At 31.8% G+C, this 25,963-nt stretch overlaps 2 protein-coding genes across 2 annotated transcripts in view; one reads left to right on the top strand and one right to left on the bottom strand.

Moving 5' to 3' along the window:
• Nucleotides 1–21,676, top strand: part of LOC143912256 (uncharacterized) — a 41,773-nt gene extending 20,097 nt beyond the window's left edge. Inside the window, exon 10 of the mRNA XM_077431532.1 lies at nucleotides 21,501–21,676. Within this exon, the coding sequence (XP_077287658.1) occupies nucleotides 21,501–21,528 (28 nt within the window). The 3' untranslated portion in view covers nucleotides 21,529–21,676. The remainder of the gene's footprint in view (nucleotides 1–21,500) is intronic.
• Nucleotides 1–22,546, bottom strand: part of LOC143911975 (uncharacterized) — a 104,800-nt gene extending 82,254 nt beyond the window's left edge. The window contains exons 1-2 of the mRNA XM_077431080.1: nucleotides 22,511–22,546; nucleotides 21,853–22,041 (exon numbers count right to left, since the gene is read on the bottom strand). The gene's annotated coding sequence lies outside the window, so the exon portion shown is untranslated. The remainder of the gene's footprint in view (nucleotides 1–21,852; nucleotides 22,042–22,510) is intronic.
• Between the last annotated feature and the right edge of the window lie 3,417 nt (nucleotides 22,547–25,963).

The raw sequence follows: 25,963 nt of genomic DNA, 5'->3' as shown, positions 1-25,963 counted from the left end.
TAGGCACGTTATAATAACAAACTGGCAATTAATAAAATAAAATTTGAGATAGGAACTTGTTATTGTAGAACATATTTTATTTTGAATTTAAATTTATTACAATATAATATAATATTTGCCTAATTATATACATATGTATAATAATAAAATATTCAAAAACTGTCAAAAAAGATTTCAAATAAAAGCCTTTTGCAAGCTTTGTAATTTTTAGTCAATCGATATGATTACTAAAAAACGAAGTTGAATATAAAATGTTTTATAAGTTCAAAGAAAGCCAAATTTTTTATTTTAATTTTATAGCCAAAAAAATGAAAAATAAGGTGTCTCGCAGCGCCCCTTGGCTATGGCGCCCCTAGGGACGTGCCTAGTCTGCCGTACCTTTGAGCCGGCCCTGTACATATGTACATACATACGTATATATCATATTCATACTCATTAGATCCGAATATATTTGTAATTCCTCATTATTTTGTTTCCATGGTTCAAATATATTTCATTAATTTTGCGATATATTATAATAATAGCTTAGATTCTCAAAAGCTGTTTAGTTTCGATTTCAAAAATTCTTACACAATTTCTATACCTACATACATATATTCAATAATATTCAACAGGAAAATGTTTTTTTTTTATTTTGGGAAATTAATAGATCTTGAAGTCTCTCAATCCCAAGTAGAACAATAAATAGTCTTTGATTTAATACAAGCTTTTCTCTGAATGAATCGCACAATTCGTGCGAGGAATAGAAGCAGGCATAGTAAACGATATATTACGTACCTCGATATACGAAAGGTTCGTATGTAAACGACACAAGGCGCTCTCTTTTAACGTAAAATCCTCATATATTGAATACAGTACATATGTATTTACATCGATACATATATATTCTATATATAAAACGAAACACCTAAACAAGTGTCACGGAACAATTGTTCTGTTTTAACACCACGAGAACAAAAATTCCGAGACGCCACTCATTTAATCGTATCTTTATGACAAATTTTATGGTAAGATTCAATTTTATTAAACAGCAGGTTGTGCGGGAATTTCAGCCGGCTTTCAGGAGCTCCCCTTCCGATCGTATAAGTCGCCTTATCGACAGAGATTTATCCTTCGCGAAAAGCTATAAAATCAGATATTTATTCGAACACTAAAGGTGCTTGATTACCCATACCATTTACTCAAACCCCGCCCCACCGATCAAAGGCAAATGCGAGTCTCTTTCGCGAACGACACTTTAAAGCGTGTCGATATATGTATATTCTTTCGCTATTTTACGACCCTGGAAAAGTCGTTTAGGGCCTTTACGTGTTGTCGATACTTTAATGTATAAAACGAGGATTAATTGTCAGGCGACTCATCCTGGCGAATCCTCGGAACGTGACAAGCTTTTAAGTGAATAAAATTTCGAATGAGTGACTATATAAGAATTCGTTTATGCATTCGACAATTGTGTTCTCGTCATAAAATTGAACGGCTTTCAATTATACGACTTGGTTCAAAATCTATTGGCGCAAAGGAATAGATTTTTTTTTATAATTTTGGAAAAATATTTTATTTAATAAAAAACCATTTAACGACAATTATTTAACCATTTAACCATTTTCCATTTAACGACAATTATTTTATCACGAATTGAGTACATATATGTACAAGCATATTATTACATAATATTGCATTAAACATCGATGCAAATGGCGTATTGTGGATTGGGTAGTCAGGAATTGGTTTATTTTCAGTTTCAAATGTCTAAATTGACTAAAATTTTGGGCGGGATGAATAGACAGCAAACTCATCATATTTCTCTTTTTTTGTAGGTCTTGAATTTTAATACAATGGTAACATAGTAACTCATTGTAATAAGTTGTAGCGAATAGTGAGCCTTCTGTCAGTTCGATGGTTCTCTTGTAAGAGTGGCTACACTGATGCATGGTTAAGAGTGGCAACACAGACCAACCAAGTCGTAATAAATGTGATCAGACACTTGTTTCAATTATGATTATTAATTACACTGAGCAACAAAATCACGTTTTTTATTTACCGGAGCGGAGACTAATCAATCTTTACTAAGTTTAACCCACGTGACAATGGTTTTTCTTGGTTTCTTTTCGTTTAACTCAAAATTTAATATTGCTGTGCCAAAAGTGCGTAGTGAAATCAATTATCGGGTTTTTTTTTTCTATTATTGATTTAAAATACGTGTAATTAATGATCTAGTGAATTTTAATTGATTTTAAAATCTAAAAATTGCTCATTTTTTAAATGCTCATATCTCATCAATGAAGAGAAAGAAACAAAAATCATTGCCAGATTCGAATTCAATGGGTCAAATTTAATAAAGATTGAATAGTCTCCGCTCGTTATTTTTTTACTTTATCTATGTATGTACGTAGTAACAATAGATGAAGATTTGTGATCATGCGAAAATTCGAACTGGAGGTTTTGACTGATTCGAACTCAGAATCGATAACTAATCACGTTTTCATGATCTAGAAATCGTGTGTGTGTGTGTGTGTGTCTGTGTGTGTATCTGTGAGTCTGTGTATTTTGGGATTTTTTGAACACCGTTAGTCCTATCGAACTGAAACTTAGTATCGGTTACTGAAATTTTTATCGACACGACGTCAATTTTTTTTTAATTTTTATTTTTGTGTGGGGTTATTACGAATGTACTATATGTACATATGTATGTATTCATATGACATTATTTAACTTTTTTTTTTTTCAATTTTTTGCATTTGAATCTATATTTACATTGTTAGGAAAAGTAACCACCCACAGTTATCTAATCTACAATAACTTTTTTCTATTTACCGGTAAAAAGCGGTAAACCATTAATGAGAGAAATTATTTAGCGTTTACCGATAAATGAAATTTGACGGTAAATTGTAATCCCTACTCAAATTCCATAAGAGTAATATATATGTAGGCCAAGAGACATTTTCGATAACCGATTTAGAAATGTACATATTTTCAGAACTACTGGCCTACTCCGAAATAAAATAGTACTGAAATAAATATTCACCAGATCTTTCTAACATATTTCGAACAGCCGTTTTAATAAAAGCGATAACATTAAGTCTAAGCATCTTTCTGTAAATCTGGAACTGGAAATATGCAGATCATTTTTAAATTTGAAATATAGAATAGTATGTACATATGCATATTGATCTTATTGGTTAAAAAGTTATATTAAATTATGGCCGATTCTGACAAGACAATAGTGCAAATTCAAACATATCGAAAGTTTCCTTTGCAGGCGCCGTAGCTTGCTGCCATTTCCTCTTTAAAGTTTAATGTTCAAAATCTAAACATTCAGTGACAGTGCATACAAACACTCAGCTCGTAGCAAATTTACTTTATAAACGATATTTCTACGACTAGAAACTGGCACTTCCACGTGCACAAAGCCTTGGAAGCCTTCATAGACTTTGAAGCCCTCGCGTACCGTTGACTTGCGAGAGCGTAATTACACCACAGCCTCGAAACTGGGACATCTAAAATTATATTAAAACTACTTACTATACTATTTGTAGCCTCGTATACTCGTACTTGTCTGGTGCATATCGCGTCAAATTGTAAGTTTCTTTGACATTTATTTTCTGCTAATTAGTTACCGTCGCACAATGTGGCCGTTTGCAGATCTGCCTAGACCCTCGCTCACTTTGTTTTAAAAAAGCTATGTATATCTCAAAAACTGTAGCACATAATAAGCTGAAAATTTATTTTCGAAACATTTATATAATAGTTCAAGATATTGTGAGATTTTAATACAAAGCCATGGACCTGAAGTGGTAGTTTACTTCCGCACAGAACTGAGTTTTCATTGCATTTTGCATAGAAAAACTATTTGATTGATATATATTTAATTATCATATTCGTATTCAGTGGGGAAAAGTATAGGAAAAGTAAAGTTGCAATGATGATACAAAAAAAGGTTGAAATTTGTTTATCAGTGTAGCAGTTGACAAAATAAAGATACAAGTTTAACTTAAAAAATGAAGATTTTTTGGCTGTTCGTAGCATCAAATATTTGCAGTTTCTTATAGTTGAATAGTTCAACTTAAATAATTGATTAAAAGCATGACGGAGTTGAGCGGAGATTTATTTTAAAAACATATGTGAAATTGTGGTAACTCGGGGTTGGATATTCTAGTCAAAATTTCTAAAAAATTAATTCTATTTTTGGTAAAATTTTAATTATATTTATTAGAATAAACCTTTTTGAGTAATATCCAATCAAAAATTTATCAATAAAGCTTTTGATTAGACCACAATTGATCTCCAACAAGTAACAAACGCACCCAGGACGAATCTATTTCGTTACATATAACGAATCACAAGTTTGGCGGACGTTTGACACGACTAAATAAAATTTTACCAACAATTCAAAGTATAGATACTCAACACTAAAATATTAAAATCAATTATGTATAGGCAGATATATTTATTTATTTATTTATTTAATAGTTTTGGACCATTGTGGCATTACAGGAAGAACCTAATGCGCCACAATGGCCTACATTTGAAAAAGATATAAAAACATGATATAAAAACAAGTAAACTGTAAATAAAGGAAAAAAGCAAAAGCAGAAAACATGGTAAAATAAAATAATAAAAAAAAAGTAACAAAAGGAAAATAATACATCATTCAGAGAGAAAAAAAAAATAACAAAAGTGTAAAAATTAAAAATAAAATCCATAAATCCCATTCTTTGTTTACACTGAGCAAAATTAAAATAGTATATAAAAATGTACAAAAGAGAAAGAAAAAATAAAATAAAATAAAACAAAATATGAATAAAAAATAAAATCACAGCGAGGCCCAAATGGAAGAGAGTAGATTAAGATTCCACTCATTCATCACATTCAAATTAAGAAAGTAATGATGAGCGCAGGTTACCAGATAAATATGTTAAGATAATATCCGACAATCTACGCTCCCCAAGGTGGAAAATATCACATTCAGGGACAGCAGCAACGATTTCATTGAGAAGTCGAATAGCTCTTGGAATAGGAGCCATTCGAAAAAGAACTGTGCGAGCAGCAGGTACAACCATTAAATGATGATGTCTACCACGCACATAATTATTAGGGACATAAAGTCCCAACTGTTCCAGCAACAACGGGCATGACGTATTACCACGCAATAGCTGGAGAACGAAACGAATTAACGAGAAGTTTCTCCGAAGTTCAAGGGAATTATACCCAAGCATGCCCAAAAGGAAAGGAGTAGGATAGAGATATGGGATAACTCAATATAACTCAATTTAACCAAATTTTTGGCTTATAACCATTTTAAGAATGCGATATGTATGTATGTACAAAAATACGAGTAAATAAATTACATAAAACTAGCAATCTTCCATCTGACGAACGTTTAATTTAACTCAAGGCATACGAATGAAGCTATTTTGAATATTTCCGTAAAAATTACAATGTGAAGGTAAAAATCATTAAATTCAGCGGTTACACTCGGTTGATAGAGACGTAAAATCACCGACAATAGGGCAGTAAAACTTTGACCTTTCGAAGGACATTCCATTCAAATCACTATACGTAGATAACGATCGCTTAGCCACAATCCACATTAGGCCAGCCGCAAATTAAAGCTCTCACGAAAAGGCTTCGTGTGTCGCAAATTATATTATATATTTATAAAATACTGAATGCATATCATAAACGGTTAATAAACCAATGGTGGTTGGTTCATCCAAAGCGGTAGGCTGCTACAGCTCTCACAACGCGATCAATATGCTTTATAAATTCATAAACATGATTTGAATACTCAATAGTTAAGCAAATACGACTTTCAAACTGTGAAATATATTTTTTTCATGCACAAACTATTTTAATTAAGGCATATATGTTTAAGTATTCTCAATCGTTTGTCTCATCCTCTATATGAAGGTATGAATGTATGCTTGAAACGGGTATTAGCAACGTTGTAATGTGGTTTCCATAGCATTTTCCTTTTATATACTCTTAGTTTTGAAGTCTCAAAAGTTTTGACAGCTTAAAGTTTCATGCGACACCTGGTGAGTCTTTATGACGATAGCTGTTTCTATTGAACTGTTTATATTTAAACTAAAACAAATAGTTCGTGTATGAACTAACTATGTATGTTCATGAATTACTACACACTTGGACTATAATATACATATATATTATTTTAAAAATTAAAAAATTTCCTATATTAATGATGTGCAAATCACTCATGTGGCTTAAAACTAAATATATTTGACAAAAATACGTGTTAGCCACATTACTGAGATTGATTTTTAATACGGAATAATGGATCAATTAAAAAAAAATCTATTCGTATTTTAAACTTTCTATTCTTTTCTACTGTAAATTTTCGTGTTCTTTTTGCTGTATTTGATTAAGCGATTAATATAATATCTAAACGACAATGTATAAAAAAAAACAATTGTAAATTAAATAAAGAAAGGCTTTATTGTTATTTGTTATCGTCATACATCATCATAAAAATATTCAGCTTGTAATTGCTCTCAAATATTTTCATGACGAACCAACAACCTGACTCGAATATAATCAATATCATGTCTCATAAATGTAGATTTTTTTCATAGTGCTTTTATAATGATACTCCATGTAAAAGCTTTGCGCGATGAACTACTGAATAGTTTCCCATATGGAATATGAAGCCTGTTCACTTTGTGAAACTTTCAATACTGCATACTACTACAAGTTGTAATAAAACGGAGACACAAAGGATAGGAAGAGGATGGATCTGTAGGTCTTTTTTAAAAGAAAATCCTTTTTCCCGGAAGAAAATGTCATCGTTAGATAAAAACGACCCTCCCACACTACCGGAAGTGACACATTAGCACGCACGCCTAACCAAAGTGGTGGTCCTATTAAAATCGGCTTGCTTCCTCATCATGTCGTTGTTTTCTTTTCTCGTTTACTTTCATTGACGGATCGACGAAAATACTTCCAATTCCAGTATCTAAATATATGTTATGGGGTGAACCGAGCGTTTGTTTCGACTTCTATGGCGCGTCGACGCATGTAAGGAAAAATCAAATTGGAAAACTATCACTTTTTACCCGCTTTTCCGAGATCGACGTTGATTTATAGCGGGAATATTGACAGTTTCGCACAGTTACGCATTGAACGTAGCATTTGACATGTAAATAGTCGATTTCACGTATTAAAGCGTCCCCATAAATCAGTCATTCTCAAAAGACGAATTTCGAGTTTCCTTTTGAAGTTCCTAGTGATTTTATTTGCTGTTCAATTCTTCAATAATCCGATTTATAAATAAAAACTTTAACTTTAAAACTGTATACAGATATATTTCAAAATAATTGGCTCAAAACTTCTGAATATAGTTTATATAATATATAACCTATTCTTTACATCATATCTATATGTAGTTATTTTATGATTGTTTTTTTTATATATGATAGATTCAAATTTCTATTATGTTGATATAAATATATACAAATGAATATATATAAAATACAAATTGCTTACTTGTCCATTGCCTGATTATTTTTGGAAAAGTTAAAACGACCTAACGCACATCAACCAAATCCAATACAATATGATATAAAAAATAAGAATAGCGTACATAAGTGGCAAGAAGATTTATTCTTTCAAGTAGCCTTTTTATTATAAAATACAATAAACCTTTTTTTATGTCTACGTATTATTTTTTTGTTGGTTATCAGAGCAAAATTTCACTTATTTTATACGAAAAAAATCCTAAGAAGTAGATTATAATATACTATCAACTCGTGTATCAAATCTATTAATTTATTAAAATACATATTTAACAGTCGTAGACAGACTTATAATATGATTTATATTTGAAAGTGGAGGAAGTTCAGTTTTCAGTTCCGAAAACACTATTTCTGTTTGACTTCATTCACAAATTGTTATCATTTTTTTTAATTCGATATATCCATAATCTCAAAAAAAAACAAAATAAACGTATTACAAGCCACCAGCATTTTTAAATATTATTAAACGCATAATATTATATTTAATGTTTTGCCAAATATTGATTGACTAATAACACTGAGCAACAAAAAAAATTACCAGAGCGGATACTAACCAATATTTAAGAGTGATCCGCTGAATTCGAATATGATAATGATTTTTGTTGGTTGGTGATCGTTTACGATATATGAGCGTTTAAAAAAATGCGTGATTTTTACAGTTTTTTGGCTTTTGCGGTCTTTAACTCAAAATCTAGTATTGCTGTGCTCAAAGTGAGTATTGGAATCAATAGTCAGATGTTTTTTCTATTGATTGTGATATTTCATTGCTTTAAAATACTTATAATTAATTGTCTAGCAAATTTTAAAAGTCAAAAATATATTTTTTTTACGGATTTTTTCTCCGTGCTGTTTTGCATTTATTTGGCCAATTTTTTTATTTCACCACGTTTATAAGGACTGGTTTTATATCTCAATATTTTTTTTATCTAAACGTAATAACTCAGGCGGTAATTGCGATAGAAATGCTTTCGTTGTGTACACATTTTTAACGCGGATAGCGTTGGTGTAAGTGAGATGGCATGTAATCCGACCGCTGTACTCTGTGAGGCATTTTTTTAAACCCTCATATCTCGTATACAATCACTAAACAACAAAGATCATTATCATATTCGAATTCAGTGGGTCACACTTAGTAAAGATTGGTAATCTCCACTCTGGTAACTCAAAAACGTGAGTTTTTGTTGCTCAGTCTAATTAATAAAGTATAACAGCTCATATTATTATTTAGTATATTATTTATATATGTATAGTACATATATGATATAACTATGTACTATTGAATAAGAGCCACTGAATCGCAGTAACATCACACAGAAGTGGATGAATGGGGATGATTAACTTTAATCGGTAATTAACCGCCTATTAACCATATACTTAGTTTAATGAACTATTCTAAGAGTTTCAACTTGAACATCTCGACGTTCATTACCCAAATTTTGTTCGAGAACACAGTTTGTTCACGCTCAAGATCAATATAAAGTTTTTTCGCCAGCTTAACACGTATTGTACGTATCCACAAACATACATACATACATTTAGCGAAAGCTTAAAATATAATCACCCAATATACATAATTAACCGTTCAATTCCCAACTGAATTTAACCAAACGTGTAAATTGTATAAGAGATTTACGTCCGGGTGAATTTATTATTATATGTATTACATAATTTACATACGAAATCTACCGTTGTATTATGTATGTATATAAAATGTGGTTGTATTATTAGTATGTTTACATTTGTTTCGTACCATCGTTTCAAAGGCACCCTACAATCAACTTACAGTGAGGCAAACGCTCTGAAAAATCAAAACTCCCTGAGGGCGGAAGTGGTGGACCAAATAGCGGAACCGGACAGGAACAGAATGTTCGAGACTCTTGTAATGAAATTTCTATCTCCGGAGAAGGCTCCAATCCTATTTTGCCCATCTCATCCTATTTTCCTCTTCGTACTTGCCTGTCGGTTCTAAGTAAACAACTTGTATTTAATCAAAAAGGGATTTTGTAATTCGCCTAATTAACCACCCCGACTCTTCTTCGTGATAAACCATTGACTTGTATTAAAGTGAGTTTTACAACAATCGAATTAAACAATCTTACACAATAATAATTCACGTGAAAAATTGTCTGCAGAATAATTTCCAACAATTTTTCGATCACTGTTGTTTCTCGTTGATGATGCCTTTGATTCACAACACAGGAGAATCTTTCAGATGATTCTACACAATTGTGTTCGTCGCTATCTTTCAAGGACACGATACTTTTTTAAGAATGAGCTTCAGTTATATACATACGTGTTTGTATTACAGATATGATGCCAAAATTTCATTTCACAAAAGAATTTTTGTTCGTTAAAAGATTCAGAAACAAAGCCAAAAGATTTGTCTCTCATAACGTATCTATACATACATACATACATATGTAGATAGCTACGACAAACGTCATGTCCAGAGACTCGACGAGGGACTTGTGTACAGACAAATTTTTACGTTTCCACCACCTTTATATATATTATACTTTAATTTAGAATTTATAATAATTTAACATTTTCTCGAAAATACTTTCTAATAAAAAAAATAATGATTTCCAATTCCTCTACATATGTATGTACTTTATAGTGTAGACACGGCCGTCAAAAAATATCTTAACAAAAAAACACTAGAGGTTCGTTTCTACCGATACAACTCTAGCCGTCAACTGTACGTACATAAACCGCATAGAATTTCGTTTAGCGTCGACCAAGTTAATGCACGCAATTATTTTAATGTGTGTATTAGATATTTTGATGATCAATATTATAACATGAAGCAGGCGGGCTTCAAAACTTTCATGCCCATAATGATGTAAAACAAAGTTTCGACACCTCTCTAACAACAACCTTCGTCTAACCACTTACGGGAAATTTTGTTATTTTCAGTTTTATTTTACTTTTTAGAATTATTCACTTTTTATGTAAAATTTCATATTTAAGTTTAGTTGTAGGGTTTTCAATTAAGGTTCGCTTATACTAGTACAACTCAAGCCGGCAACTGCACATAAACAGCGGTATAAAAAATATTTTATATTACATTCTATATGGACACATTAATATGTACCGTAATGTGTTTGTGACGTACCGTAACAACAGTAAGCAACACGATCTGTTCATATTACCCAACATAATACACTAGTGTTGTACCCGATAAAATATCATCGCATGGGTGTAGGTAGGCATATTAAGTTATTAAATTAAAGAATATGTGTCGGTTCTGTGTTCAATCCGCACACGGTAATTTTTTTTTTCAAATACCTTTTAAATATATTTATATTTAATTAGCTGTATTACCCGGCTTCGCTCGGTATTTGTAATATAAACCGCTTAAAACTCGACTAATCTAATAGTAAACATTTTATTAAATTTATTTGAATAGTTTTATTTTATATAAATTTATTTGAATACTCATTTGTTTTTTTTTATTAAATTGACTGTCAGGAACAAACAAACATACATATATGTCTCTTTCGAGATTATACGAGTATGTATTCCAGAATCTGGCGGCCCCCCCAGCGCCTTTGGCCCCGGCGGCGCCTGCGCCCCCAGGGACTTCAAATCCTTTGAATCGAAAAAAATCGAATCATTTGTTCGATGACGTCACGGATTTACGAACCAACAATACAAAGTCTCTTTCAAAATTATATATTAGATATACATACCAGAATCCGGCGCCCCCCCCCCTCCAGCGCCTTTGGCCCGGCGGTGCCTGCGCCCCCAGGGACTACGAATCCTTTGAATCGAAAAACATCGAATCATTTGTTCGATGATGTCACGGATTTACGAACCAACAATACAAAGTGTCTTTCGAAATTATATATTAGATTAAAAAAAATGGTAAAAACTACCTACCTACCTACACGTAAACAATATAAAACACCAATAGAAAAATTAATTAATTAAATAAATTTTCAATAGATGGCGGTTAACGCTCAGAGACTTTGCGCCGTCTATTTGCCTAGTGGAAACATTCGTAACAAACAGTATATATAGAAGTTTTTTTTATTTTGTTATTATATTCGTATACTTTTTGGCAGTGTTATAGTACGGCGAGCGTTATCTCAGACAGACAGACAGACAGACAGAATAGCGATATTATATATGTACATATATTATATGATGATGTCACCCAAACGTATCAAGCAGAACCGGCATTCTTTTGCCACTGTAGAAATATTCACGCATGATGTGGCGTGATAGTGACACAACCACGAGAGACGCCACACGCCGACAAAACCGCCCCAGCAAAAAGCGCTCGGCGACAAAACCGCGCCAGAATATATGAAAATATTAAAATATCAATATCGACTTAAGAAATAGTCGCCCCCAATGTACATGTGGTTTTGGTAAATGGATGTACATATGTATCAGTGGCGTGTGGTGGACATTTTTCCATATAACTCGTATTAGTAGTATAATAGTAACTCGTAGGATACAAGAGCATGCGTAATGACTTCACCGCATGCGCCCCAATGCGTTGCTTAAGTTAACGTTGAAATCGGGAAATTAATAATAGATTATTTTTTAGTTATAGTAATCAAATTGAAGTCGAAATTGATATTTAAATTTTTCCATATATTCTGGCACAGTTTAGTCGCCAAGCGCTTTTTGTTAGGGCAGTTTTGTCGGTGCGCGGTTTTGTCGCCGAGTGGTAATGTAGGGGCGCTTCTGAGTGTCGCGTAAATGTCGGGGTACCAGGGGCGAGTGCACTTGACTAAGGAAAATATTGCCATGTGCATATGAATATTTTCGGAAACGTCATATTATAACTAGTCACCGGACCCAGAAGGTGTTCAAAGGTTGTAAATGCATTGTTAAACGTTTGCCTAACCTTTTTTTACAAAAGACTTACAACAATGGAACAATGGATAGCGCTGTGACTATCCTACCTCTAATTATAACAACATACGCGAGTAATATTGCGCCGTATTGTCGCGCTCTCTAATGTAAGTATGTACATGTAAGCTGATTTTACCTTGCACTCCTTCAAAACAAGTATGAACGTGCCGAAAACAGTCGACGCTGTATAGTATGAATAGAAGTAGTCTTTTCCGTGCAATGTTGTACCTTGTTGTTGTGTTGTGATAATATAAACGTACCTTAATATGTATCATACATATATAAAGTTAAAAGTAGCGTGTTTTCCCGAGGTAAAAAGTCTATTATACCTCATTAAAATGAGTTTTTCCAATATACAGAGAAATGATAAATCAAACTGGAGCTCTTCATAAATGCACGATACAAATTTAAATATTATTCGCATGTCAAACTTTCACTTAATACACCCAACTTTTCTTTCTCGCCATAAATTAAAAATCACACTCACACACGTACGTATATATGTAACTTTAATAAATTTTGACCGACACAAAACTTTGAAAAACAAAAATCTATTATTGACGACGGAACAAAAGTTTGGGTTGAAAAGAACGAAACAAGTAATGGGGCACTCACTGGAATCTGACACTCCAAACCTAGCTAGGATCGATCACTTTTTCTATTTCGGTCTGGACCAACGTATGATTTACTATCCCCGCGGACTACGGTCGATTCGAAACGATGAACCGATGGATGACCCAATAGCCTAAATCTAATAATCGCCCACGGACCACTTGATAATTGGAAACTGTGAACGATTTCAGTGGTTCCATATTGATGTAACCCCTTATAGACTCTCGCATCCAACTCCGACTGTGCTACATACCAAAATATTCGAAACAATGCACTGATTTTTAAGCTAATATATTCAAAAATACAAAATAAAATCAAATTTAAAAAATAGATCGGAGTGAAAGACGCGAAAAACGTGTAAGAAGTAGTTTATTGCTCTTGATCCGGCGGCCAGCCAGCTGCGAATGAAGCATGGAACAAAACCACCGAATGTGCTGAGAATACAGCGTGTTCTCTCAGCGCGGAGAGGCCATTGGTCGATGGGTCGCGAGACCTTATTGGTTTATTGTTCGCAGTTTATTCGTTCGGCGAGGCATTTTTGGCGCGAACGCGAAATCAGGTGATCAGTGCTATCCAGGCCCCACCCGAGGGTACATGGCACCCGTAGGCAGATTGGTTTTCAGCCCCAACCTTCCCCCCCCTGTTTTTTAAACAATACATTTTATAAAATTACAACTTATTTTAAGAAACATATTTAAAAAAAAATTAAATAAATGAATTTCATACAAAATAGGCACGTTTTATGTTCAATATATAATATTAATAAAAATGAACAAAATAAAATTTGTAAAAGCAACATGTTGTTTTGGAACATATTCTAAGAATTACATAAAATTAAATTGGAAAAAAAATTTCTTTCCATTTTATTTTTTATTTTTACAATGTAATATGTAATACAATATAATAATATTTACGCAATAATATACATAACAATAAAATATTCAAAAAAATATTTCAAATAAATAGTTTTTCTGGCTTTTGCTGATGCAAAATTTGTAATCAATCGATATGGAAGAATTGATTACAAATTTTCAATCTAATATATCATTTTAAAAGAGACTTTGTATGTAAGGTTTAATGTAACTATGTATGTAAGGTTTGATGTGAACATCGAAAACAAATCAAAACTTCTATGACGACGATATCGATATAGTTGAATATAATATTTTTTCGATTCAAATAAATTTTATAAAAAAACAATTCTTTTAATTATTCAATACTTCCAAGATTTCGTTTGACGTCGCGTTTCAGCATATTTTATTAAAATAATGACTTTATTTGTGAATCGTTGATATTTGAAAGTCGACTTCCTGCGTTCTTCGTAAATCATAATATTTTATAGTCAGTATTGTTACTTGGAGTAGAAAAATGAAATTGAATATAAAATGCTTTAGAAGTTCAAAGAGAGCCAATTTTTTTTCAATTATATATAAATAAATAAATAAAAAATGAGGATGCCTAGTCAGCTGCACTTTTGAGCCGGTCCTGGTGCTATTAAACCAGTGGTGTAAGATCACCTAATCTCCAAGTTACAATAAGTACTTTAAGGGCTCCAGCATTTAATTACAGTATTTCAAATTGATCCATTTAATTAAGCAATGTTTGCAATTATGTAATACAATTAATTACGATTTCACTAAATCTGTAAATCCGACTCGTAATAAAAATGAATTGCGACAACGTGGCGGTGATTTAATTTATATGGTTCTGAAATAACACCCGATCGTAAAGTTTATAATTCGCGTTAAGCCTTTATAACGCATTTACAAGTGTTGTCGGTAATTATTCTACGATTCGAACGAACGCTAAATGCGCTATTAATCTGCGAAGATGTTATAGGGGTATTTTGTTGGGAACGGACTTGTCTTTTAAGCCCGTGTTTAATACGTTTTCTTTTAATTGTACGCCTATTTCGTTCCACAATTCTCCGAAACAGGAAATACCTTCTCGATTCACCTCACCATTGTTTGATTATGGCCTTTTGTTTAAATGGCCTTTCATGTCTTTCATTCTGTTTGATCTCACAATATTATTATTGAAATCAATAATTTCACAAAATTTAATTAATATTTACTTTGATTAAATTTAATTTGAATGTCAAGCTTGATTTATTTGAGGATTTTTATACACCTGCATACATATAAAAAATACATACATATATACAGGATCAAATCGTGATTTTAAAAACAGATGGGGCACCAGGAGGCTAAAGCTGCGCCTCACATGTATTTTTTGCCAAAAAAAAATTAAATTAATATATTTTTAGTAACATTTTATGTAAGAAAAGTGACTTTTGAACAAATTATCGACTGAATTCATTGCGTCTTCTAAAAAACCAAAAATTTAAGTAATAAAAATCATTTAATGATAAAAATTAAAGAATATTATTAAACATTACAATTTAAGCATATCTTTCAAAATGTACATAGTTGAAATCGTATGAAATCGTATATCTTTCAAAATATACATAGCCAAATACATTATGCAATGTTCAATGTATGCAAAAAATTCAGATTTTCGATGAATTTGCGAGAAATAGGAAGGAGGATGTCTATTTTATTGGATCCTTCACAGCAATTAAGTTAGATAAAATGACAGAATCTAACAGGAGACGATCGATCTGGGTTTAATAACCATCCAGATCTTGCCAGTAACGTTATTTATAAATCGAATAATTATTCTATTCCGGTCGGGATTTGAACCCTCGATCTTTCTACTGTTAAACAATAGCTTTATCAGTGAGCTACAAAGAAAATATGATCCAAAAGTACTGAATTTTATATGCATGCATAATTTACTTGTGTAAAATATTTATTTGGTAACTCTTCACTTTCGAGAATTCATCTTTATCATCCACCTTTTTTAATTTTATCTGGGGTCGAACGAATTAATCATAACTTTGGATAATTTAACTATAAAAAATTAAATATCAAATCAAAAATAATTGATCCGCATGAAATGGAGAAATCATATCAATCATAAAATTGTTAAAATTTGAAACATTAATTCAGAGATTGCGTTATATCAAAAGTAATTTTTCGAGGTAATATTTAGACAAAAGTTTTGAGAATTGTATTTCAATAAAACAGATTTACAAAAAAAAAACCATAATAAAATTAAACAAATTCATTACCTTTGTATATATATATATATATGTATGTATATGTGTGTACATAGCAATTTTGCGCTAGTTTCAATTTTCTATTTTCCGACTATTTCTAGTCTTTGATTCTAAGGTCGACTTGGAGTTGATTTACGATTTGGACACACCTTAGTCACACACATGTTCATACAAAGATACATTACTATTTTGAAAATGCCTATATTTATGACAAAGATTTATCAAAAAAATTTAATATACTATTTTATTTTAATTTTTTATATTCAACATGATTCGATCACGTACCTATGTACATATACATATACATATATACATATATACATATGTATAATATTCGATTATTGAAAGCTGTCAAACGACACTCGAAATCGATTTTTCTGACTTTAAATATTTCATCAGACGATTACATCTGACTTTAAATATTTCATCACCCGTTCGTTATTCATAAAATTGTATTTCAACGAGAACCAAATCAGCGTGGCTCGGTGGTTAAGCTTCTGCTTAACACTGAGAGGCGCCGAGTTCGATCCCTTGAGCTGACCTCGATTGAAAAGAATTTTTCTGAGTATATCTGTAATGCTGCTGGTCAGACCAGGATTTGTGACTCCTGGTTGATCGTTTCCTATCAGAGTTTGCCAATTTTCTCTGATTTCATTGTTGAAACGATTCCCGATTAAAAATTGGCTAAAAATCCTTCCTACCCACTATGTCACCACTATTTGAGTATGATTAATGTAAATATTACAATAAAAATGTATGTACAATTCATAGATGTCTCGTTAATTGTCGAGTTTAAGTCAGTGTCTCGTAATTTAGCGACTTATGTATGTAATAAAAAAATGCTGTATTGTTTGTAATTTGGCCAGGAAGGCGCATTGGGGTTTACCTGTAATGCCTTCCTGGTATGAAATAAAAATAAAAAAAAAAAATAAAAAAAAAAAAAAAAAAATTACATCTACATATTTGTAATTAATGTATAGTTTTATAAACCTATAATAAACGCCGATGTTTATTTCAATTTATGAAAAATAGTGTAGGTACATTGAGCGTGTTGGTGAAAAGCGTATAATGAAACCAATTTGGCCCGAATTCAAAATATTTATCACCGTTTTAAAATGGACCGTTTGATGTGTGAGTCGCCCACTTTTTGATGTGATTAATTGCACTCTATTCTTTAATGACATCAAAATCACAAAATAAATAGCAATATCGATATTGATATTGCTATTTATTTTATGATTTTAGTCACAGTCAACTTCGTAAATAAAAATAAGCATTTTTTTTGTACTGATATGGGCCAAGGTCCGTTTGTATTATCCAGCACTGCACAACACTTCACGGAAAAGATTACTTCTATGTAATGTGCAAGGCAAAATAAGCTTAAATATGTACATACATTAGACAGCAGTATGACTCGGTGGTTGCGTTTATGTTCATCACCAAGAGATTACTAGGTTCGATCCCGTGCTAATCTTTAATACTGCTGGTTAGGCTTGGATATTTGTGACTCCAAGTCGATCGTTTCTCATCAGAGTTTGCCATTTAATCTGATTTTCATTGTAGAAACGATTCTTTAAATTGGCAAAAATCGTCCTACCCGCTGTCACAAATATCTAAATTTGATATATGTACAATATAGATGTCTCAATGGATTAATTAATTAATTATTAATTTCGTGTTATTCAGCCTTTCGAAATACAGTGATTTATGTAATAAAAATGCTGCAATGTTTGTAACTAATTGTCTAGTAAAGCGCATTGGGGTCTACCTATCAGGGCTTCCTGGTATATGTACATATATGTATTTAAAAATAAAATAAAATAACATACCGCAACGATACGGCGATATATTGCTTGCGTCCTATCATCAAGTCAATGCTGTCACAATATGACGTCTCTGAAATATTCATATGACATCACCTAATGCGTGAATATTTCCACAGTGGCCAAAGAAAACCAGTTCTGCTCGATGCGTTTCGGTGACATACACTGCTGTATAATATGAATAGATCATGTCGGTTACTGCTGTTTCGGATGCGCCACCTACAAATTACAGAAGATATGAATGTGTCCATATAAAATGTATTAAAGAATATTTTTCGCACTGCCGTTTATGTACGGGCATTTGCCGGCCTGAATTGTACCGGTATAAACGAACCTTTAGTGCTATTTTGTTAAGATATTTTTTATGGCCGTGTCTACACTACAAATAGACTTAAGAAGACGCTGAAAGCTTACAATGAAACTTTAACTTTTCTATAAATCACAATTTCGTTACTCACTCTAGAAGTATAGTTTCGCTGGTTTGCGGTCAATTTTTTTTTTTCTGTCTGTGACCTGATTTATTACATATAATGCACGTCAAATTTTCAGCACTAATCCAACTGAAACTTACTGTAATAGTTGTATTAAAATAAATATAAATTACAGATAAATTGTATTTTCCGATACCAACGGCTTCAATGATAAAACCGAGCAACAAAAAATAATACCAGAGCGGAAACTAATCAATCTTTACTAAGTTTGACCCACTGAATTCAAATAATTGTTATTGACTTACTCTCATTTAAAACATATGAGCGTTTAAAAAATGTGCAATTTTTACAGATTTTCGGCTTTTGCCGTCTATAATTTAAAATCTAGTATTGTTGTGCCAAAAGTGAGTATTGAAATCTATAGTCATACGTTGTTTTAATTTCTTGTAATACTTTTAAAAGTCGATGTATTTCTTTTAATAAACGTGGTAAAGTCAAAAATGAGCGAAATTAGGTAATAATATTTCGAAAAAAAATTTGTAAGAAAATTGTATTTTAAATATATTTTTAAAATTCGCTAGATAAATAATTATGCGTATTTTAAATGAATAAAAATTTACTATCAATAGTAAACACATCCGCCTATTGATTCCAATACTCACTTTTGGCACAGCAATACTAGATTTTGAATTAAAGACTGCAAAAGCCAAAAATCTGTAAAAATTCACATTGTTTTTAACGCTCATATCTCTATGAAATGAGATTGGAATCCAACAAAAATAATTGTCATATTCAAATTTAGTGGGTACAACTCAGTAAAGATTGATTCATTTCCGCTTCGATAAGTACAAAACTTCATTTTTTGTTGTTCAATGTAATCCATATTTGATTGAATAAATTTAACAGTTAAACCATACGTTCAGATACGAATTATTTATATACCTAAACAAAATATTTTTTGATAAACACCAAATGTATTAAATATATATATACATATACATATGTATGTTTGCATTGTCGCCGTTGACCTATTTATTTCTAGGTATCAGATTTAATATTTTCAATCATGCGACTATTGTGTCGAAATTTTCTACGTCCAATTTAATATTGATCTGTCCCTCAAACGCGTACGTATTTCATTTTAACTAACGTATATTTATGTACATATATTAAGATAATCTATATCTATATGTCAATTGAAATATTTCATTTTTTTTTTAATGTTGTTGACAAAGAAACTAAATATGTATTAATTTACTAACATTTATATCAGGCTAGTGATAACTATTATATAACTTTTTTTTTCTTTTCTTATCAATTTCCTGTGCCAAATAAGGTAGAATACATATACGAGTCTTAATTTTTATCAATTGAAAATTTTGCTTAACAACATCGCATAAGTAACATATTATATATATATATATACGATACAAACACATGTATTGTAAACTATAAATATACGTGTAAAGTTTACAATCACTACGACAAACTAAATGAACAACACGCATTCATCCGACCCCCTGAAGTTATTTTAAATCCTATTATTTTTGTTCACAATGATATTTGGCATGGATGAAAATAAAATTGAGATAAGATCAGGGTCACTTATAACATGTAAGGCACGTTTATTTATCACATTTGAAAATACATAGGTACTAATTTTAAGATTTAAACGCAATCGTTCAATATTACTCGTATAATTCTACTAATTGACACCACATAAACCATCAAACGCGGACTACGTCGTACAAAGAAGTCACGTTTGATTGTAATCTGAAAATTGTATGTATATCCAAACCTATGTATATTATTTGACCCAAATGCTATATATATATACATATGTGTGTACACATGTACTAAGTGCTAGTTACGGAGGCTTTCCCCGTACAAATTGGCCCGGAAAGGGCTAAAGGGATACAAGAGATGTGGTTTGCTTTATGAATTATAAAAACATCATTGAATTTCATCGTGTGTTAACTAAACCGCGATTATGTACGAGTCTTACGCGTGCTCGCAATTAACGTTATTTTCGTACGCGCCAAAAGCTCGCCGTGTCCGAAATTATCTAATTACATTTTCAGGACAACGCGGACATTATTAAGTAGCACGCATCGTCCCTTTATTGTTTCGTTTTATTTTTCCACGTAAATGACGACCTTCATAAAAGTGAAAATGTTGTAATTCCCTAGTAAGCGTTGATGAACATGAACAAAAATGATAAGGCAGAATATTTTCAACGCTTAGTCGGAAAATTTCCATCGTCGAATTAAATACTGAACACTTTTTTAAAAATTCACCTCACGATTTTCAGTTTGAATGCCTTTGTACCCAGCCTTCGCAATAGAATAATAAATATTATATATATATATATGTACATAAAAGTGGCCCTGCAACCTAAAAAACCTCTTTAAAAAGTTTGGGAAAGTATACCTGTTTACGATGTGCTCCAGTGAAGAGGACCATATGTCTTACCTTCAAAAAATCTCCATAAATATAGTGAAAATATATTTTTTTACAATTATTAGTCACTAATACAGTTTCATTGTATACTGGTTTGATTCCGATACGCTTAAACCCCACTCAAAAACGATTCTTTACTCTTTCGGGGTAGTTCTTTGAAAGAATGAACTGTATCCAATTTTCGATTGTAAGTATGCATTTAAATAATATACCATTCCAGTTTTTTTATTATTACTATTAACTCATTTGAAATTTCTATCGAGGTTTTCATATGAATGGTAGTTTTGGTAGAACTATCATAAATCTTAATAGTCATTCCTACAGTCCAAATTGAACATAAATAATTCAAAAGCAATAAATATCAATATACAATTGGTGATATTAGTCTCAATTGCAAAACAAATAAATCAAATTTCAAAATTAAATATATTGTTTACTAGTGTTTTTACCCGGCTTCGCTCGGTAAAATCGCTGGTTTTTCCACTATGCAAATCTACAGTCTTAAATTTAATATTCTACCGTAGACCTGAAACTTGTTTACCTTCCATCTGCTCGAGCAACGCCAGGCAATTTGTAAAGCCTTTCATTTATCTAATGTAAGTTCATAATATTAATACAACTATTAACTTCGTATATTTTTTTTAAATTACAGTCATCAATGCAATCAAAGCAGCAAGTAGCGAACAAGATAAATTTTCAGCTACACAACGCACGTAAAATGCTTCGGCTAATTTCTGTACAGAGTATACCTGTTGCACTACTAACACTATAAGAACACAAACTATTTTTTTTTTCATAATATTCAATGTAATAAATCCGAATTCTTTTAATGTATATAGTATGATTTTAATCAATATTTAATTAAATCGTTTATCATTAGAAATGTCGTGCATAAAAAATTTCTATTCTCCTCCGAATAATTATACACAAATACACTAAAGAATTGGTAGGTAAGTACATATTAATTCATAATATAAATGAACATTTAAAAAGAATTCACTCACCCACGACTCATATCTGTTGTCGACAATGATTGATGGATTTGATGCACTCAATTCAATGTTGAAATTTGTATACGTTTATATTTCACCATTTTCTTTTATTTCTTTTACATTGTTATCAGTTCTGAGAATTCTCACATCTATTCAGCGCGAAACAGCGGGTGGAAATTTCATGGTCTGATTTTGTATATACTATATGTATATAAAATAAATATAAAGATTGAAATTTTTCATATGATATTAAATCAGTTTTAAAAAAATATTCTTGCAATTATTAACATTATTAAAGTTTATAATTAAAACTATACTGTCCGATAATTTACTTCCTATAACAATCTATATAATATTAAATTGTTTACAAATATTTGATAATTTGTTCTTTAAATAATTTAAATATATTGCTAAACTAGTTATCAAAAGTAAATGATACTACTTAATCAGGTATATATGTAATACAATAATATTAATTTATAATATATAAAAACAATAATAATTAATAAATGTGTCAAAAAAATATATGCCAAATTGAATAAAATACGTGATTCTAATTTTAAAATATATTTTTAAACACTAAAAATCACACTATGGGCTATTCATAATTCTTAAATAAACTTAATAAAATCTTCCCGGAAAATTTAGCATTATGAAAATTCGAACTTACACGGGGTACGTGGGTGTCGCGACGCGGAGCCGCACTGACTCGGAAAAGCTCTGATCGTGGCATAAGTAGAGGGGCTTTAGAACTTCGGCGTCTGTCGGCACAGCTCGGAAAATTCACGGAAAAGCTCACGAGCAAAGCGCGTGTCCGGTGTTAAGAGCGAAAAGCGCGCCGAAAACAGAAAACCCGTATCGATCCTCTGGAAAAATAATACTTTGACGATAAGTATCACTTGCATAACGTGTTAATTGTCTCATATATCCAATATATGTAAATCAGCGGAGATTATATCAAATCATTATCCTTGATATAAACATGGATTAATCAGTAATTTCTTTACAATTTTACTAATTTAAAATAAAGTAGATATGTTATAGTGCCCTTGAAACATAATATTTTGAGCATAAACTTTAATGATAATGGGCTTTATATATGTAGTTTAATATTTGGATTTAACTACTAACAAACAGTTTTTGACTTGCTTGACAGTTCTTGGCGTGCCCTAGGTCAATAACAGTCAAATATCGTTAAAGCGAACTTTTAAAGTCCTATAAAACTATTTCGAAATTTGACTGTATTAATTATTTGGCCATAATTTACTATTCTGATTTAGGCGACGCTTAATATATACAGTGGTCTAGTACTTAAATAAAACAATAGAATTTTAATTTTGTTTTTTGTTTTTCATATAAAATAAATTTATTTTGAATCGACATATGTATACATATGTTACAACCAAATTGTATTACCAGTCGTAATATATTTTGACCAGTTAAAATATGTTTCATCTATCCCACGTACATAGTTATTACATATGATGACACAATGGATGTATTCCGTTCCGATGCGGTGCAAACGATCGACAAGCGCCAGACAGACTGAACCACAGATTAACGATACGTGTACCTTATGCGTGCGCACTGCTCGCACTTACACTAAGCGAAATCTACCCGAAGTCCCGTCATACCTACCTTGTATACGTTCTGTGCTTCTGATACTTTAGTTCCGAATTTTTCCTTATTAAATTCGCCAGAAAGATCCAACTCAATTTTAATAATTACCATTTTAATAATTGCATCTGTGCACATTGAAAGGTTACTCGTCATCTGATGTGCAATCTATCATTCGTGAAGTCGAGAATTGCGCTTAAAGCAGCCATCCAGTTAATCTGTGGTTCAGTCTGTCTGGCGCTTGTCGGTCGTTTGCACCAAAACCCATTCCGTTCTTCGTTGTATTCCGTTTCTTTCATCCACTTTTTGAACATGAATCACTGAGCTTAGACTTTCAATGCGACCTGATTTGGATGTATTTTATTTACAGTGCTGTTTTTCGTGTAAATATCACTTGACTAGTAATTTGAGTCGAAAGTTACATTTTTGTTTAAAACACATTCTTTGGATTATCGCAATATGAAACTTTTTTCCATAATTCGTAATAGTAAGTATATACATATGTAGTATTAACGCGTTGTTGAATCCTATAGCAGCCTGTTAAAAAATCTGAACTGTCAAAACTCAATTGTGAATGTTAAAGGCGCAGGCAAACAAAATTCTACGGCACGGCAAGTCTAGTTGTACACTCCAGCTGTGAAATGGCTCGACTTATGTCATTGTTATTTAGTACTATCTTTTTATTACGACAAGTTTCCACTACATTTTTTCAAATATGGAAATCACTATCAATATAAGAAAATATATCACCGAAAACAATTCAAGAGTTTTGGCCTGGCATAGATCAGGCGTAATAGTGTTTTTTTACATATTCAAAACTATCTAAAAAAATAAAAACACGTGCCGCGCCCCACTCTGTCTGCGCCCTAATATATATAATTACCAGTGAAACAATGTACATATATAATAAAATTAAATACCAGTGAAACTATATAATATTAAACTCTTTTCCATAATTCGTAATAGTACGTAATATTCAAACATAGTTGAATCCTAAATCATATATTAATATATATATATATATAAAAACGGAAGCGATGTGTGTATGTATGTGCCAAACCGTGGACACACATCCAATCAGAGTCAAGTGATCGAGGAAACGCGGGGAAATGGGGGGGGGGGTGGAGTGTCATGTGACGTCAGGCCGAGCAATGGGTGACACACAGACACACATGCATTCATCATTTCGAACGGGTTGATCGGTAAGGGTGTAATGCGCGCTTTATTTAAACTTTATTTCAAATCGTGTATCAATTCCTTTCCGAAACCACCCGTTGAAATCAACAGGCACAACACTAGTTGTGTTCTCGAAACTGTCATAGCGAGCACCGTTGAAACCATTTCCCTGGTTGAAACTATATTTCACCTGTAGAAACACATGTCTGCTAGTTAATTTGTATTCGAATATGAATTAACTAAAACGCCAGATAAAATATATTACAACTAGTAATACATGTTCCGAGTTCGATCCCTGAGCCCGGGCCTCGAATGAAAATGAATTTTTCAGAGTATGCTGTTGGTCAAACCTGGATTTGTGACTCCAGGTTGATAGTTTCCGATCAGAGTTTGCCAATTTTCTCTGATTTCATTGTTGAAACGGTTCCCGGAAAAAAAATTGGCTAAAAATCCTTCCTACCTACTATGTCACCACTATTTGAAGTATGATTGATGTACAATAAAATTTATGTATAATTCATAGATGTCTCGTTAATTTGCGAGTTTTTCAGTGTCTCGTAATTCAACGACTTGTATAATAAAATGTAGTTAAATGTAATAAAAATAAAATAAAGTATGTACTTATATCAAATTTCTGCGTGTTAGTATTAAAAAATGCAATATGCATAACGTGAATACGAGCCGTATACATTTTGCAATATGAACTTCAATATACGAAATGTCGCACGTCATATTGCTTTATTCAAACTGCATAACAATCATATGTATGTATGTATGTACATGCATATGCACTCGGAATGAAATATTTGCATATATTCAATATGATGCTGCATTTATATTTGTAATTGGCCAGGAAGGCGCATTGGGATTTGCCTGTAAGGCCTTCCTGGTATATATGTAAAAATAAAAAAATAAAATAAAATAAATGCATTATTCCCGAATAGTTCAAAGGAACCTTTCCATCAATGAAACATTTAAATTATTAGTTTATCAACAACAATTAAATTCATTTGTTTCGCGTGCAAACATGTCGACTAAAAGTCGTATTTATAATGACGAACAGCTACATAAAAAAATCGAGAAGTTGACAAAATTTTGCCCCGCCAATTTCACACCTGATCCCATCAATTTATGCGAACGACCTCGATGGAGTTTTCACCGCTCTCACGCTCACTTGGGTATGAAAACCCTGAAGAAAGTATGCGAAAGAACCGACCGAGAAGTGCTCTTAAAAGCCAACATATCTAAACTTCTACTATGCGGCGCCAATTTGTCGAGACATTTTCTCAGTACCCATAAACCCATTGAGTACGCCAAAGCGATCGGAAAC

Source organism: Arctopsyche grandis, chromosome 5, assembly GCF_051622035.1.
Source record: "Arctopsyche grandis isolate Sample6627 chromosome 5, ASM5162203v2, whole genome shotgun sequence".
Lineage (NCBI taxonomy): Eukaryota > Metazoa > Arthropoda > Insecta > Trichoptera > Hydropsychidae > Arctopsyche > Arctopsyche grandis.
This window is presented reverse-complemented; position numbering and strand designations above follow the sequence as displayed.